Source organism: Lucilia sericata, unplaced genomic scaffold, assembly GCF_015586225.1.
Source record: "Lucilia sericata isolate MDLA Ls3-8-SP2 unplaced genomic scaffold, ASM1558622v1 Contig000218F_arrow, whole genome shotgun sequence".
Lineage (NCBI taxonomy): Eukaryota > Metazoa > Arthropoda > Insecta > Diptera > Calliphoridae > Lucilia > Lucilia sericata.
In genome coordinates, this window is record NW_023994246.1 from 313,261 (window position 1) to 329,183 (window position 15,923).

At 30.1% G+C, this 15,923-nt stretch overlaps 1 protein-coding gene across 1 annotated transcript in view; it reads left to right on the plus strand.

Moving 5' to 3' along the window:
• Positions 1-15,923, plus strand: part of LOC119602279 (serine-rich adhesin for platelets) — a 104,431-nt gene that overhangs the window by 62,455 nt on the left and 26,053 nt on the right. The window contains exon 2 of the mRNA XM_037953711.1: positions 1,727-2,747. Coding sequence (XP_037809639.1) covers positions 2,703-2,747 — 45 coding nt within the window. The 5' untranslated portion in view covers positions 1,727-2,702. The remainder of the gene's footprint in view (positions 1-1,726; positions 2,748-15,923) is intronic.

The window sequence follows — 15,923 nt, forward strand, 5'->3', positions numbered from 1 at the left end:
TAAAGTATTTATCTGGATGGGACCTTATGTAGGGGTAGGGTCAATTATGGACCGAAACACATAAAACTTGGTAGAGAGATTTTGACTCGCATGAAACATATGTGTATCGAATTTCATCGCTATACTTTTTTAAGCCAGTAATGAGCGTTAAAGACATTTTTTTAACGGGACCTTATATGGGGGTAGGGTCCATTATGAACCGACCCACATAAAATTTGGTAGAGAGGTTTTGGCTCGTCAGGGATTTACTAATATCAAATTTCATTGCTATACTAAATAGGCATAGATACTATCGGATATATAAAAATAACAAGTACGAAATTATAGGCGGGCGAGGCCGACCATATAACCCCATACACCAGTTATGAGAGTAAAATGTAATTTAGTTTTCATAATAAATGTATATCTCGCCTCCCATATATTCTAGCACTTTATTGTTAAAAAACTATTTTTCTGAAATATGCTTGGGGGAAGGACGCCATCATATGAGTCGATCCTCATAAAATTTGGAGGGCGAATTTACGATTACATAAAATGTTTTATGCTGAATTTCATTGCGACAGTTCTCTTTTTAAGCGAATTGTGGACACTAATTCTTTTTTAAAGCTGTTTTGTATGGGGGCTCGGATCAAAAGCCCGATCATTTCAAATTTCATCAGCGTATTTTAGGACAGTATAAAACAAAAGCACTACTCCGGAGAAACCCAATATACCATCCCTACTAAGGGTATAAAAAGGGCAATAAATAGGCATTGATACTATCGGATATCTATAATGGATGTCAACCTGTCAATAAGATGGCGAGAAGATAATTCCCTTGGTTAGTGAACACAGAATATAAGGTGGAGGAGACATAGGTGCAGTACAGGTGCTCTATGTAGCCTCGTATGGATCCCCATTACACATACTATTTAAATATTATTTGGAAACCATTGTAAATTTGGATATCATGGGTATTATTTTAGGTTTTTATTCTACTATTCAGTGCCTGGGATGGAAAGATTTTTATTCTAAGTATGTACTTTGAATTAATTTGTTTTTCTTTTCACAAAATGCTTATTGGAAAGTAAACACCTACTAAGAGTATTCATATTGCAATATGAAATAAAACTTTATTTTTGTCGGTAAATTATTAAGATTTTTTGAATTTTTTTTATATTTTTCGGGATTTAGAAATCCCGAAAATCCCGGGATCCCGATATCGGGATTCCGGGATTTATTTAAAAATCCCGAATCCCGGGATTTCTAAAAACCAGTCCCGATTGGCATCCCTAGTACCATCATACTAACTTCAGACTTGCTCATTTTGAGGAGATTTTTCGTCTTGCTCTCATCAGGGTCAACCCATAGGATCTTCGTGGTTCTACCCATTGTTTCATTATTCCAAGAGGCCTTATGGGATTCCCTCACTCATATTTTTAGTTCAGCTTTTGTTGCGTCGAATGGTTTTGCGTTTGTCAGGTTAACTGCCATGAGCTCCCTACCCTTTAAAGATATTAGGTCCAAAATTGACCCAATCCCCCATATACGAATATAACATTATTACATGTTTTTATTTAGTTAATTTTTGTAATACATATAATTCTAAAAATATATCTAAAGTATATAGAAACCACTGTAAATTTTTATTATTTATTTTATATTTAAAAATAATTGCAACAATAACAAAAAATGCCAAAAAATTTAACTTGTTTCTTTCTTTTTTTTCTTATACAACACTTTGCAGGCTGTAATAACATACGAATGAATTAACGAAGTAACGATCAAACCAAAGGTATTGTCAGCATTTGCCACACAATCAACCAGCAACAGCGGCACCAGCATCAACATCAACTAAACTAAATAACATTAACAATTGCGCAGCAACAAAGAGATTTTTTCTTCATAAAAAATAACTAAAAACCGAAAAATACCAAAAGTGTGTAACACCACCCTCACACGAGTAAGTAATAGATACGCTAAAGATAATAAATATACATATTTAGAAACAACAATAACAACGACAATAATACTATACTATTAATAAAATAAGATAGAAGAGAAAAAAACTACAATTCATATTTATAATGTTTCAACGGTTTAAACAAAACTTTACGCCAGCAACAAAAATGGTAGCAACAACAATAACAAAAACAATGGGAGCAACAATACCATTATTATGATTCACAGAGAATTTAAAGACGATCCAACAGCGATCAATGAATGAATGAATCACAAACTATTAAACTCTTTATTAACATTTGATTAATAAAATTAAACAAAAAATAAAATAAAGTATTAAACCTGAAAAATTCCAAAAATCAACAACAACAAAAACCTATCTAAAAAGACAATTGGAATATTAACAGCAAATAACCAAAACTTTAACGGAGATATTTAGACTGAAAATTACCAACAGAGTTGTTGTGTTCAAATTCGATACACTCTTGTTGGCTCATCAACCAATCAATAGCAGTAGCAACAACTACTACAACAATAAACAGCCACATAACTAAAGTCAAGAATATACAGAGATAGTAGTCGCAGTGGTGGAGCAGCGACTTGATCATCACAGCGACAGAACAGCAGAATCTTCACCATCATCTTGATAGTGAAACAACCTAATTCCGCAAAGCAGCCGATCATCAACAACAACAACAATAACACATCATACAAAAATAATACATCGCATCGTCTCACATCTCGACTCACAGGTTAAAGGCATGGCACACTTTTGCGGATTTATAAAATTGATATTTCTACTTCTGGTAAGTACGCGATCCACTTGAATAAAGTCTTTTGGTTATCAGTCCGTCTGTCTGTATATCTTTTTGTATGTCAGCCATTTATTCAGAGGCAGGCATCTTCATTTCGTAGACGTGGAAGTTTGATGAAACAGAATAAGACGTGTTTCATTGAGAAAATATGTATGAAGATGATGAAGAATAATGACGAAAAAATAAAATGAAAATTAAATTTTAAATTAATAAAAATTTTTAAATTAAAACTGTTTGGAATTAAAGAAAAAGATTTGAAAATTAATTTAAAGTGTAGAAGATGAAATACGAGTATATATTTAATTTGAAATTTATTTACGGATTTTTCATTAGTTTTATAGTTTTAGTTTGATGGTGTAAAACCTTTGGATTTTTTGAATCTTCCACGTGTTTTTTGATAAGAAATTTGATTTAGATAAATAATTTCATAACAATGACATGCAGGCAGGCTTGAAAGTAATGATTACATAAAATAAATCATGGTCAATTACAATTATTTGTAATGTGTAATTGAGCAATAACCAATTACAATTATTTGTAATTGAAATTTTGCGAATTACAATTACTTGTAATGTGTAATTGACCAATGATAAATTATAATTACTGGAAATGTAATTGAAATTTATACAATTTCAATTACTTGTATTATGTATTACATGTAATTATAAGTCCATACAATTCTCAATTACAAATACTTGTAATTGAAAATTCTTCAATTAAGATTACGGGTAATTATAATTGGCTAAACTTCAATTACAATTAAAAGAAATTGTAATTGTTCTTTACCAAATTCAATAACAATTACTTCAAATGCAATGTAATTAAAAGTGTAATCATTACTCCTTACAGTAGCATTTCTGTATATAAGAACAATACTTGTAAAAAATTCTATATGGATATCTTAATTTAGTAATGAGTTATGTGCGTTTAAGTGATTTTCGAGAGGGGACCTTGTATGGGAGCTATGCCCAATTACGGACCAATCCAGAATTTTTTTCCTCTGAATGAATTCTATTAGCATAAGATTTAATTTGTAAAATTTTGTGAAGATATCTACATTCGACGGAAGTTATTAACAATAAACTCATTTTCCGGGAATATGTACTTTTGTATGGGAGGTATATGAAATATTGGACCGATTCTGCCAATTTTCAACAGGAATCAAGAATCGTATAGAAACGAATGTATGATAATTTTCATTGAATTATATTGCATAGTTTTCCTTAAAATTAGAGAAGAATGTGTAAAAAATGATTATTTTTTTCGGAATTGTTTTAAATTTTGATACATAACTTTTCCCGAGGTAAACCAATTTTGCTCATTTTCAATATCAAACAACTTAGGAAAATGAAATTTGGTTAAATGCTATTGCATCGTTTTATCGTGAGCGTGTTTTACACAGAAAGGCGGACAGACGGACATAGCTAAATCGACTCAGAATTTGATAAGGACCCAGAATGTATATACTTTGTTGGGTCTCAGATGAATATTTCTTGGTGTTAAACACGGAATGGCAAAGTTATATATACCCTCTATCATCACTGATGGCGGTGGAGGGTATAACAATGGGTTTCTATTTGTAACTCCGGTACCAAAGTCTATTTTTTGGTATTTTTCGTTCCTCAGCTGATACATTCTGAGTTTTCTATAATAATGAACATAGAAACATAAAATTAATATAGACTTAAACAAGCATCATCCTGATTGTGCTTTGAATTGTTGGCGGATCGTCAACGTCGAAATACGAACTACCTTCCAAAATTATTGGTCCTGCACCCACCTTAAAGGATTCCAATCGGCTCAGAATCGCCAATATGTCCGTCCGTCTGTGTGTCATTGTAAACCTTGTGCGCACGCTACACAAACACGTAATTTCTATCCTTATAAACCTATATTATAAAAAATAATCCACGTACTCATTGGTGTAGGGTATCATATGGTCGGCCATGACCGACTATACATTCTTAGTTGTTTTTATAACTTTTGTTAATTTTTTGAGCTAGCAGTGAACATATTTAAATACATAAATCAACGCAGGCCTTATATCAGTCAGTTTTAAATGAAAGTGACACACCCATTAAATCGAATCCGCCCATGAGATCGCACCATACTAAATCGCATATTCAAACAAATTATTATCTTTCTAAGTGCTTTTAAACAAGAGTGCATATGCATACTTGTGATAATGGAACGTTGGGTAGGAAAACTAAAATATTCTGGGGTAACGTCAACCGAAGAATAAGTTCGAACTTAGTTTATGCGAACGGCTATACAAAATTGGATAAGTACAGAAGATGCGGAGAGGACACATGTACATACATACAATTCAGCATAAATCCGTTTATACAATATACATAATACTCTTATGATCATAACAAGTATTTAATAAAAACAAATTCAAATGAAACAAGTAAGAAAGTATAGTCGGGCGTGGCCGACCATTGATACCATAATAAAGCATTTATCTTCAATATTCCCTTGTTCCGATACATTTAAGCAATTTATGGATGAAAAACTAATTTTCTGAAAAAGGTTTTATATGGGGGCTAGGGGCAAATATGGACCAAGCCCGTTCAAATTTTGTGAATATATTTATATTTACATAATATTTTATTGTGCTGAATTTCATCGCGATATTTGTGTTTATAATTTAATTTGGGACATTCAAGTAATTTTCTGAAGGGAGCTAGGGTATTTTCTTTGTATGGGAGCTAGGGTCAAATGGGGCCCGATCTTTATGAAATTTGGCAAGGTCATCAAGACTTCTATAAAACTTAGTTGTGCCGTATTTTATCGATATATATGTATATTTAACATAATTATGAGCTCAGAAGCCCTTTTCGGGGGATTCTGTTCTATGGGGGCTATAATGGACCGATTTTAACCATTTTAAATAGGCTTCGTCCTTGGATCAAATAAAACGTGGGTGCCAAATTTCATCCAATTATCTTGAAAATTGCGACCTGTACCTTGCGCACAAGGTTTACATGGACAGACAGCCAGACGGACATAGCTTAATCGACTCAGAAAACGATTCTAAGCCAATTGGTATACTTTAAGGTGGGTCTAGGACGAATATTCTTGTATGTTACAAACATCAGCACAAATCCAATATACCCTCCCCACTAAAGTGGTGTAGGGTATAATAAATTACTTTAATTTCTTAAATGAATTTGAAATTAAATTACAAACCTATTTAGCAAACGAATTAATCGTTTCAGTTTGCAACAACAAACACATATTCATCAATTAGAATGGCAACTCTGTCAATTTGATATAATTCGTATTAAAAATATTGAAAATCAAACAAGGCAACAAGTTGTTTGTAAACATTTTTTAATTGAAATACAAAAACGTTACAATTTGATTAGTATTTATGTTTGTACAAAGAATTCGAAAAAATATGAATATTTGTAACAATTACAATGAAATAGAGAAAAAACACATAAAAATTAATAGAAAAACACAACATGCTAAGAATGTTGTACAAGTAGTATTGGTTGGGTACGGTGTCTGTGTGTGTACATAATGTTGTGGCTGCTTCATTCATTCATTTCATTGCTCATGTTGCCATAAATACAACAATGAATTTTGTTTGCCTGTTTGTTGCATTCACTTGCACAATTTGTAATAATAAAGTATTTGGAGTACAGAAATCAGAGTGTAAGAAATCAAGTAATTTGCAAATTATTTTTAAAACTACCATAACAGCAGCAACATTAATAAGTACTATACAAATTAAAAAGCTAAATTAAAGAAATAACATAAATGTGCAACGAATACAGTGATCCACTACATTATTAAATGGCTTGATTTTTGTCTGAATTAGACAATCTAATTTCAACTACTATTCTGTAAATTCCCTTTTCAACAGATAGTTTAATTTTTTCCAGTATTTTTCATTATGGAAATGGTGGTAGTTGCTCTAATCAATGAAGTGGATGCATGTATATATCCTGTACACGATTGCCCTACAAGTGGAAAATTTTACTCTTCGTTCTGTTTTTTATTATTTATTGAAGTATTTATTCGATTCAAATAGATTTCTTTCTTATATACAATCGCGTGCAATTATTTAATTTGTTTGTTGTTATTACAATTTTTTGTTATTTCTATTGCTGCTGGTTTTGTTGTTGCAGTTGTTAGTTTGTTTTTGCTGTTTCACTTAATCGAAGGCTCTCAATTAAAATATGACGATTTCATTTGTATTTCAAACCAATTAAATTATCAAATCCACTTATATAATTGCATACAATTGTTCTCAAACTCATACTGTAACGAATTGTAAAGTGAATTATTTATTTATGTTTTTCATTCGAAACTCCACTCAAGTCGTTTACAATGGAAATATCTATTCAAATGGTTAATCGTTTAATTAGTATGAAATCGTTTGACTAGTCGTCTAAATGTAATGACTTGTTGAAATTGTTAGAATGTATGTCATTATAAAACTGGATGCGCTTTTTAAAGGATTGGAATGTGTTTGCAGAGAAAAAAAAAACGAAAGACTTAAGAAACAAACTTGTATTAGAAGTTGTGTGAGTTGGAATGTCTGGAAGTATTTCATTATGTAGTTACTTATTTAAATTTCAAATACATCTTAAGTTAATTGAAAGGTAAACTTTTAAAATTTTTAAAATTATTTTAAATAATACACTTGCTGTCTTAAAAATGTGTATTTATATTATTTGCAATTAATTTTAAACTACTGGTCTGTGTAATTAATATTAAAAATATTAATAAATATATTAAAGATATTGATTAGTATTGGGGTTATTACATATTCTAAAACTGAGTGAAAAACTACTCTGCCATCTGTCGGACAAACTAGAAAATTTACACGATCACTCCTTAGGAGTAGTAGTTCTTAAGTTTTTCAATTATGAACAAATATTTCACTTTTATTAATATAATTTTTTTAACAATACCGACACCAAATATTACATATTTATGAATTTTAATAAGGTGGACTTAATACATTTCCACATAAACGATTTATGATTTAACCAGTACTGATTGTTCTACTTTATATATTGATCGCTACTGTTCAAATCAAATCAACTTAATTTATTTTATTTAATACTTATGTATTTATTTGTAATTAATTGTTAATCGGTTTAATTATTTTAAATTTCAAAATCTCATTGATATCATAAATAAATTGATTATTATCGAAAACTTAATAATTAAACCGCTTAACTTTTAACAACATATTTTAAATTAAAAGAGTATTTTAATGTAAATTTTTAATTAGACACAATATTAAATTTTGAACTTTTAGATAAATGAAGATGTCAAAGGGTTATTTAATGTCACAAATAAAACATTTATAATGTAAACTAATTATGGAAAACTTGTAATGTTAAAATTTCTTAAAACCATTAGTACATGCACCTAATCGTGTAAGACAATTTGCTTTTACAAGGCATATAAATCAAATACCCTTTGGCGACTTATATTAAAATTTCTTATGCAAATAAGTATTTAATTTAATGACAATTTGTACTTGCTTTTAAATAATTACTAATTTATTAAAAATAATTACTTGGTATTATGAATTTTTATATATTTATGATCTATATAAATGAATTTTTATGTAAATCATTTTAATTTTATAGTATTTTATTACTATTTTATTGAAATGTAACTAATATTCTAGACAATTTGTTACTTATTACTCAAATTAAAAAGATTTATAAACTGATAATAAAGCGCCAACCATATAAGCATATAGATTTTATTATTTAATAGTAGTATTCAGATTTAACCCTATAATTATAATAATTAAAGAAATATAGAATAGATACAGTGTTGTCCAACTAGAAGTATATAGTTAAGGAGAGTTTAAAAGGAGAATATTGATATGTATATTAAACCAGATGCCATGTTGGATGTAGTTCTTTATACATTTTCGATTATTATACCTGAGGGATATCTGAAAGCCAATCTATCAACATTAAAATCTCCCTCGTCCTCCTCTCTTGGAGTCAACACAAAGAATTTTAGTGATCCTAACCACTGTTGGGCCATATTCAATCCAATTCATTTTACACATTCCGAGATAGCACGGGTTTATGCCTGGAAGTTTAATGTTTCACTTTTCCCGACAATTTTGTTTTCGGTATGTGATCGGGTACGTCTGGTGTTTGTTTGTGTTAATCTTCCAATATGTCCCATATACATTTTTGACGTCTTTAGTTTATTCGTCTAAAGATATTTTTCTATCTTATTTGAAACTATATAACAGCGCGTGACTGTTTTTAAAGGATTGAGCTGCGCTAAATCCCAATCTGAAATAGAATTTCGTTATCACATTAAATTTTCGAGATATCGTGACCTAAATTTTGAAAAAAAAAACGATTTGAGACTATATAAGAGCGCGTGGCACCTTTAAGGTGAAAGTACACAACACGCGTTGTATGTGGCAACGCGTTATAGGCTTCTGTCAAAAAAAGTTGAAATAGTGGATATTCATTTAACAAGTTACACACTGTAGTTTGTAACGCGTCTGTCGCGAAAAGTTCAGCAACTTTCAACTTTTGACTCGTCGGCAGCTGACCAGGGTTGTATTTTCTTTTGTGTAGAATAAGAATAAACTGAAATTAAATAAATTTCACCAACAATGAAAAAAAAATATTAAAAAACAAGTAAGATATTATAGCCCAATTATAGACCATATAATACCCTACACCTTTGACAAAAATATAATGTGATTTAGTTGCCATAATAAAGCATTTAAATTGAATTGTACCTTGCCTCAGATAAGCCGTTTATTGTTGAATAAAATTGTGGACATTTAAGTGAAATTTTGATGGGGGCTTTTCATAGGGGCTAGGGTCATATGTGGTCCTATTATTATGGAATTCGTGAGGGTCATCAAATCTTGTATAGAACTTGGTTTTTGCAGCTTTTTGTCGAGATATGAGTATAATAAACATAATTATGAACTTAAAAGCCCTATTCGGCGGGTTCAGTTGTATGGGGGCTAGGTGGAATAATGGACCGATGTAAACCATTTTCAACAGGCTTTGTTTACGGTACCATAAAAGATCACGTGCCAAATTTCATTGAATTATCTCCAAAATTGCGACCTGTAGTTTGATTACAAAGTTTAAAAGGCCTATTCGGGGGTTCAGTTGTATGGTGGCTAGGTGAAATAAATGACCGATGTTAACCATTTTCAATAGGCTTCGTCTCTGGGATAATAGAAGATCATGTACCAAATTTCACTGAATTATCTTCAAAATTGCGACCTGTAGTTTGATTACAAGGTTTACATGGACGGACGGACATAGCTAAATCGACTCAGAAAATGATTCTGTATACTTTATATATTCGGTATACTTTAAGGTGGGTATAGGACCAATATTATTGTGCGTTACCAACATCAGCACAAACCCAATATACCCTCCCCACTGAAGTGGTGTAATAAACAAAATCCTAAAATTTTCATTTTTAAAAAGCATGTTATATAATCTGAAAGTCTGACGTCTTTATCTCTTCGAGATATTCTAATCCAAAGCTTAAAGAATATATGTATAACAGAGGTTAAACCTTTAATTTAAAGTCGACGGATTGGACTTTCAGATGACATGATATATTTGAAAAATAAAGGCGTCTAAAATCTCGAAAAACTTATGTATTGGAGAAATTCTGAGATCAGATTTGAATTAAGCGCAACTCATTCCTTTGGTATCATTGTTATAAATTTGTTGGCATGTGTGTAATTGAAAACCTTAAAGATTTATTTCCATACCCGCCATATATAAAAGAGATTGTCATTTCGAAATATGAGTAATAGATCCGCAAATACATGTAAGAGATAGAATAGACTGCCTTATGTATAATAGAAATTGAAAATTTATCTAATTTGTTCCTAAGAGTTTACAAATATTAAAGAACTGACATTAAGTAATTATTTTTTAGAAAAAAAACTTAAAGAAAACTTTATCGTTCAATAATACTTTTGCAAAACATGTTTTATCATGTTTAACATATATTCTTTCTAATTAAGAACTAGTTCATAAAGATTAATGTCATACAAATTGATATATGTAAGCAGTGATGCCAGGAGATTTTTTTCAGAAATCCCTACGCTTATGAGAAAAAATCCCTTTTTTCCCTACACCCACTTTTTATTTTCCCTACATTTTTCCCTACACTACTTTTTTCCATTTTTTTCAAAGTTTATCTTAAAAAAGTACAAAAATAACATCAAAAACTAAAATATTATCTCCGTTTTATAATATACATATATGTATGTATTTTTTTTTAAATTTTTAGGAATGAAATTTCTAGAATTTAAATTTAATTTTTTTTCTTTCAATTTTACATCATACAAATCTTCCAACCCTGACTCTTCAGTTAAGATTAAAAAAAAAAAAAACAATTGAAAGATTTATGGCAGTATATCGAATCGTGATAAAAATTTATTTTATGTGCCTCCAACAAAAAAATTTTCATAAAATAATTATTTTAAATAAGGTTTACTTTTGCGTTTACTTTTTGCGGTTTACTTTTATAAATTTTCAGAACATTAAATTCATTTTTTCAATCCTGAGTTACTGCATTAAGCCCCCGACTACTCTATCTATAAGGAGTCAGAATATATCGCCCTACAGGATTGGCATAATCCAAAAAGTGGTTTCAAGAAAAATGGATATGAATATTTAATGACATTTAACTATTTTTTTAATAAATTTTAAACAAATCAAGGGGTTTTAAAAATCCAGATTCAGATAGTTGAGGTTAATATGTTTCTCATCTAAATTGAAATTAAATTTTTAGTTGTCTAATATTCACAAAAACGTGGGTTTTAGTTTTTACGTTTACAAAAAATCGATTTCACATCGAAAATAATAGACATATTTGAAATTTCATAAATCTATATGAAAGATTTTAGTATGTCGCATGTTTTGAAGACCTTAGTTCAAGAAAGCCGAATTTTGGATTATGCCAGTCTTGTAGCGATATGTAGGTACATATATTGTAGAAATTACAAGCAAAATTTACAATTTACTAACGATACACTCAAAACTGATTTCATTTTTAATTTAAAAGTTTAATACATGAAAGAGTATATTTTTAGTTGTTAAAAACTATGAAATTGAAAAATCCCTACAATTTGACAATAGTAAGAAATCTTTCCCTTTTTCCCTACACGTGAAATTTTTGAAAAAAATCCCTACAAAAAGGGAAAAATCCCTACACTTGGCATCACTGTATGTAAGTAACTTTGTAAGCATTTCCGTGGAAATATACACAAATGAATTGTATTTTGTATTAAGTTTGTTTAATTTGTATTGTTTTAACCTTAAACATTTCACAGCAGAACTGCACTTTAGTTTTAAAATTCCTGTTAAGAGCCCTTTACACGATCACATTTTACGTACGTAAAGTCTAATGAAAAATTAATGAATGAAATTCCATCCGTATGACAAAAAAGTGAATAAAAATTGTATGATTTATATTTTTTATGTTTACTCGATTGGTATAAAACAATAACAAAGTAAGATGGAAACAGCTGTTTCACTTGTATGTATGTCTTGTATGTGTTTACATAAAAATACATGCCTGATCTAAAGCGACTAGCTTGTTTTTTGACTCATTTCAAAAAATGAAGAGAGCCATACGACTGTCAAATTTTGCATCCGTATTTTCTTTCAATGTGTGACGGTTTGTAAGCCGCACTCTTCTAAACAAAATTTTGACAAATCGTATTAATTGTGTGCTCGTGTAAAGGGCCCTTTAATGTGTATGTATATGTATCTATTAACAGGATTGACCCTAAATGACTAGTTTTGCCAGTCACCCAGAACTGCAGGGTTGTTTTATTTTCAAAACCTTAACATTTTCCTGCACCATTTATCTACAAACACACAATTTAAAGTTCCAATAGCCGCATTAACACACTGACACATGACACTTACGAGTACAAATGAATGAGTGTTTGAAATTGCGCACATGGTTTTTTGCTTGAAAGTAGTACCTACATTGGAGTAAATACACCTTTCATTGGACTGCTCCCACATAAGTATAAAAACAAACCGCACGAGCACATGCTCTAACTTCACATTCATAGTTGTTTGTTTACTTACATGTTTACAAGTTGTGATAAATGTGTATAAAAATAAAATTGAAAAAAAAGAAACATTTAAAATAGTATAAACAATTTTTCCCTATTGTTGTTTGAAAAAAGCTTTTATTTCATGTTTGCAATAATTTTGCTTTTTTTAATTTCTTTAAACAAAAACCGCTTGAGTTTTCATGTTAACAACAGAAACCGACCAGAAGGGGGTAATTTTTGTTTTATTATTTTATGCAATAATGTTATTTTTTGGTTTGTTTCGCTTTGTTTTAAGACTTAAACTTTCATTGGAAACCAAAACCTTAATACTTATTTGGGAGTTATTGCGGCCAAGACAAGATCCATGTGTAGGAGAATAAGATAAAAGAAATACAGATGCACTTTTATGTCTACACGTTTAATTACGAAATTTTTGATTATTTGCCAAAATAATAGACAATTTAGTAGGGTTTCATGTTTCTTTCTTTTTATAAATTTTGATTTAAGATCAACTGCTGTCCTAAGCACTAGAGTTTCAAGAAAATCAATTAAATTATTGCAAAACGAAAAAAAATAAATTGCAATAAGTTTGTGGTATGAATTTAATGATGTTTTATAGTATAGAGATTTTTGTATTATAAAATCAATCAATATAAATGACATGTTGACATGCAAACATGAAACATATCTGTGTAGTTTGGACATTGTATCACAATGTATTTGAAATTATGCAGATTAATTAAAAACAACAAGAAACTTGTTTAAATTATTTAAAACAAAGTACAAATGTTTATAAAGAAATACAATTGTGCTGATGCGATAAAAATCTTAAAAATTTCGGAATTGTCATCAAAATTTTAAGATATCAGTTCTGTGTCAATCGTTGATTTTAGAAGAATGAGCTGAATATAATTCTTTCGGAGTTTTATTTTAATTTTCATAACTTTCTAACTGCAAAGAGATCAACTTGGACCCAAGTAATGCTACATTTGACAACCTGTCAATACCCAACAGACGAACATAAATAGCTAAAACGGCTCAGAATTTTACAAGAACCAAGAATATATACACATATGTATATTACTAGCTATACCCAGTGTGCTTCGCTACCCTCATTGTAATGAATTATTATTTGTAAATTTTCAGTCAGTCCAATATACTTTTTCTCATTTACTTTGGTCTCTACATGCTTAATTTCAGGTTTCTAGGTTCAATATTATAGAAAATTCAAATTGAAGAACAAAAAGTACAAAAAGTCCCATTTTAGAGATTCTCATTTACTCTGGGATCTACATTATTATTTTCATGTTTCTAGGTTCAATATTATAGAAAATTCAAAAAGTACCAGTTAAAAGTACCGAAAAAGTCCCCTTTTATGGGTTCTCATTTTCTCCGGTATCTACATGCCTTATTTCATGTTTTTATGTTCAATATTAGAGAAAACTCAAAAAGTACCAGTAAAAGAACGAAAAAGTACCAAAAAGTCTCATATACTCTGGTCTCTACATTTTTAATTTGATGTTTCTAGGTTCAATATTATAGGAAATTAAGAAAGTACCTTTTGAAAAACGAAAAAGTACCAAAAAGTCCCCTTTTATTGGTTCTCACTTACTCGAGGCACTACATGTTTAATTTCACGTTTCTAGGTTTAATATTATAGAAAATTCAAAAATTACCCTTCAAAAAAACTAAAAAGTTCCAAAAGGTCCCCTTTTATTGGTTCTCATTAACTCCGGACTCCACATGCTTAATATCATGTTTCTAGGATTATATTATAAAAAACACAAAAAGTACCAGTTAAAAAACGAAAAAGTGCCAAAAAATAGTCCTTTGTACCGAAGTTCCAAGTAACACTCCATTGGTATATTTAGTGTTACTAAATCTATCAATTTCTCCAAATTTATTAAAATTGGGTCAGTTAGTTTGAATAAAATCAAATTTCCCGTTTTATGAAAATGTACCAAAAATAGTACTTACAACGATTAAACGTCCGAATATCCAAAAAGTACTAAATTCTTATTTTTTCGTCAAGTTATAAAGGAGTCAAAAATATTGTTTGAATGTTCACTGGTTTAAAAGATACAAAGGGTGCAAAAAAAGTACCAAAATACAGTTTTTACCCGTTTATTCCCTAAAGGGACCGAATTTGAAAAAAGTACCAGACACCAGTCCGCTTATGTTTTAAATGAACGACGATAAGCTTTAAACTGTTTTTGTATCTTTTCTAGCTTTGAAGATATGTGGTTACCGAATTTACCTGTTTTTACCCCCTAAACATTAGAATTTCCATATAACCACTATAATCGTGAAAGGCCGAATCTAATGCCAACTTTTTGGACCATCTAAAAAGTTTTATTAGATTCCTTAGTTATTAGATTCACTCATCTTGAGAGAGGTAGTTACATAAAAGCTTTTGTAACGTTTTTTGTTTAGAAAACTTCTATAATAACTGTTACATGGGCAATCCATACGATCTGACATGAGTCCAATACACATACACTGTCCAAGAAAAAGTTTTAATAAATTTCTATCAAGGGCCAAAAGAGTTAAGGCACTTTATCGTAAAAGATGGGGCAAGAGCATATTTAATATCCGAAATTAGTAATACATTAATTACAACTACAAGTAATTTTAATTAGAAACTTCAATTACAAGTAATTGTAATTGGTAAATTACACAATACATGTATTTGTAATTGGAAAAACTTCAATTACAAGTAATTGTAATTGGTTATTGCTTAATTACACATTACAAGTAATTGTAATTGACCATGTAATGAATTACTTTGTGTAATCATTGCCCCCTATGCGTGTTGTCCATGTAGTATATAATCCGCCTGCAGCCTAAAATTTGGTCTAATTGTAGAATGGTATCTCTGTAATACTTATATACAAGGCAACATTGCCTTGAGTCTGGCTTGAGTTACGCTTATATCGCCTGTAATAGCCTTTCATCAGAGTACTGAACCAAAGGACAGAACCGGTCGTAGGACCGTAGCTCCCCACCTATTTTGAGGGGGTTCTTGTAAGAATAGTTGTAACAAAGTCATTCGGCTTTACCAATCATGCCGTAGGCTATAAATAGTTTACACTTAGGTTCCA